This window comes from Trichechus manatus, unplaced genomic scaffold (genome assembly GCF_000243295.1).
Source record: "Trichechus manatus latirostris isolate Lorelei unplaced genomic scaffold, TriManLat1.0 scaffold00316, whole genome shotgun sequence".
Lineage (NCBI taxonomy): Eukaryota > Metazoa > Chordata > Mammalia > Sirenia > Trichechidae > Trichechus > Trichechus manatus.
In genome coordinates this window covers 1089414-1092387 of record NW_004444252.1, presented here as the reverse complement: position 1 = coordinate 1092387, position 2974 = coordinate 1089414, and the positions used below count along the sequence as shown (strand labels likewise).

Sequence of the window (2974 nt, the reverse complement as noted above, 5' to 3'; positions counted from 1 at the left end):
GGGGTTGTCATGAGTCAGGGGCTGACAAGATGCCAACCAACAACAAGGAATAACTATTATTTCCTTCAGTCACTAAACTTGGGTGCCCAAGGAATCAATTTAAAGAGGAAATTGACAACTAATGAAAAAACAATATGGGAAAGCTGTCACATATTTCTAAAGGGACAGGGTTAATGAATTAGAGACTGGCCTTTGTGAGAATGAGAACCACTGAAAGAAATGGAGAGAGGAGGAAAGGGCAGTAAAATGGGAGGTTAGAGCAGGAAAACACGTTCAGTGACATTGACCAGGAAGGCTTGGCTGGAAAAAAGGATCCATGGAAGGAAAAAGTAAGAGAGGAATACTACCTTCTATAGGGGACATTTTAAATATGGAGGGCCTAGGTTTAATATTGGGCCAGGTCCAGAGTTGTCAGGGATAGCTGCAGCGAAAGGAGAAAGGCAGGGAAAACAAGGAATTGAATGGGTACATCCAAGAGTCAAGAAGGCACAGGGAAGAGAGAACTGATCTTTCAGATCATAAAACTCACTGGATCCTTCCCAAACTCAGTCATGTGATCTATCCACGTGAGACATACAAGTTCCTGTGACATGAAAATTCCTGACAGAGTCCATAAGATATTTTTACAGCTTTTTTCATATGTAATTTACCACAAAGGGGGATACAGAAGAAGCCACATCCCTTAATTTTCTCCTGGGTCCTGCAAATACTCCAAGGAATTAGTCAGGAGATGCAGACTTTGCGACAGACAGAGGAAGCGTGCGTGTTCAGGGCTGAACAGAAAGAAAGCAGCTGGTGCAGTGAACACTAACTGGCCTGTAGCCCTGGGGAAGAGGTTTGTGTTCGAGGCCGAAGCACTGTGGGAGTAGAGCTATAATAACCATACTGACAATAATAAACTGCGACATCTTCAGCCTGGAGGCTGCTGATGGTGAGAGTGAAGTCTGTCCCAGACCCACTGCCGCTGAACCTGTCAGGGACCCCAGATGCCCATTTAGATGCACTGTAGATGAGCAGCTTAGGAGCCTGTCCTAGTTTCTGCTGATACCAGCTTATATAGCTGCTCGCACTCTGACTGGACTTGCAGTTGATGGTGACCCTTTCTCCTGGAGACGCAGCCAGAGAGGCTGGAGAATGGGTCAGCACAATGTCCCCACTGGCACCTGCAATCAGAGTGGACAACTACCATGCATACATATATACACACACTTTTTCACAGGCATGTTGAAATATACCATTTATACAAAAGCATCTAGTGATATTACATATCTGCACATAACTGGTTCCATTTTGGAAATAACCATCATTTCCCACTATATCTTAAAATCATTTTTCAGGTCTACAAAGATACTACTCTAGAGGGATTGAAGCACTTTTAATTTCTCACCAGAGGCCCAGAGCAACAGGGACATGAGGAACAGAGTCTGTGGCACCATCTTGCTGCCCCTGCCTGCCTGATGCTGATCAGCTCACATTGCAAAGGTCCTGTTTATAAAATCTGATCAGCCAGCCTGGGCCTGGAGGGTCTATGCAAAGCAATCAGTGAACTGAAAGGAAATTGCACAGGCAGTGAGTTGTGAAACTAACCAACATACATGAAGAGCCAAAAATATCACAGAAAGTTATAATTTTATGACTAGAAAAGGCACAAAAATGACTTAGAAGCTCTAATATCAACTTTAAAAAAAAAGCCTTTTGCATTCCAATCCATTCCAAGTCATGGAGACCCCATATATTACACAGCAGAACTGCTCCGTAGGGTTTTCTTGCCTGTATTCTTTATAGAAGATCACCAGGCTTTTCTTCCGCAGTACCACAGGTTATGTTCAAACTGCCAACCTTTAGGTTACCAACTGATCACAAACTGCTTGATGCACCCATAATCTAATGCATAGCTTCTGTTTTAACTCAAAAACAGTTTTAAATGGGTTCAGGTTCCTTAAATTATGTGAAATAATTTTTTTTTAAATGCTGAAGAAAAATAAAGGAAATGGAAAAATATGTGAAATTTTTGCCTCAGTTTTTGGTAAAAATTTATAACTAGATAATGTCTGAGCTCTAAAGAAGCTTTTATCCTGAAGGATACTTTAAAGACAAGGCAAACACATAAGATTGCATTCCAGGGCTACACAAGGGCCAGAGAAATGGAAGACAGGCCCAGAATTTACCATATGAAAAGGCCTCAGAAACCCAGTATTCATCTAGTGCCCAAAGGGGCTCTAATCTTAAAGGAAGTGTGAACCAAAGAGAAAGTGGAACCTGTCATGCCCACAAAGGCTAGGAACTGATAAGTGGGCTCTAGGTTCATTGTGGAAAGGGACAGGAAAAAACAAATATGATTTTCCGGTGAACTTTTGATGGAACACCAATCCTTCGAGGAGTTTCATTCTAGGTATGCATGGCCTCAGTGTACCTGAAACTCTTCAGTCTTGAAGTTGGTTTAAGGTAGCCCTACTGGTAGGGCCAACAAAAGGGAGCTCCTCTGGGAGAGGGCACACCCATCATAAATCTTTAGGAAACCTCACAAATAATTTTTTGAGGGATAAACACACTAAGAAGTCAGAGATTCTTGACCTCCAAGAAAACAAGATAAATAGAAAAATCTTGCTGAAAGCACAGAAGATTTGAAGCACTTACTGATGAAGATCAAAAACTGCAGTCTTCAGTATGGCTTACGCCTCAACGTTAAAAAAAATCCTCACAATTGCACTAATAAGCAACATCATGATAAACAGAAAAAATATTGAAGTTGACAAGGATTTCATTTTATATGGATCCATAATCAGCAACCAGGGAAGCAGCAGTCAAGAAATCGAACAACTTATTGCATTTGGCAAATTTGCTGCAAAAGAACTCTTGAAAGTGTGAAAAAGCAAAGATGTCACTTTGAGGACTAAAGTGCACCTGACCCAAGCCATGATATTTTCAGTCACCTCATTATACATGTGAATGCTGGACAATGAATAAAGAAGAG

At 41.5% G+C, this 2974-nt stretch overlaps 1 gene segment (V, D, J or C); it reads right to left on the bottom strand.

Moving 5' to 3' along the window:
- Nucleotides 1–220: 220 nt before the first annotated feature.
- LOC105756972 (immunoglobulin kappa variable 4-1-like) lies at nucleotides 221–1643 on the bottom strand. The segment is given in 2 exon segments: nucleotides 221–1163; nucleotides 1388–1643. Coding segments are annotated over 2 exon segments (405 nt in total).
- Between the last annotated feature and the right edge of the window lie 1331 nt (nucleotides 1644–2974).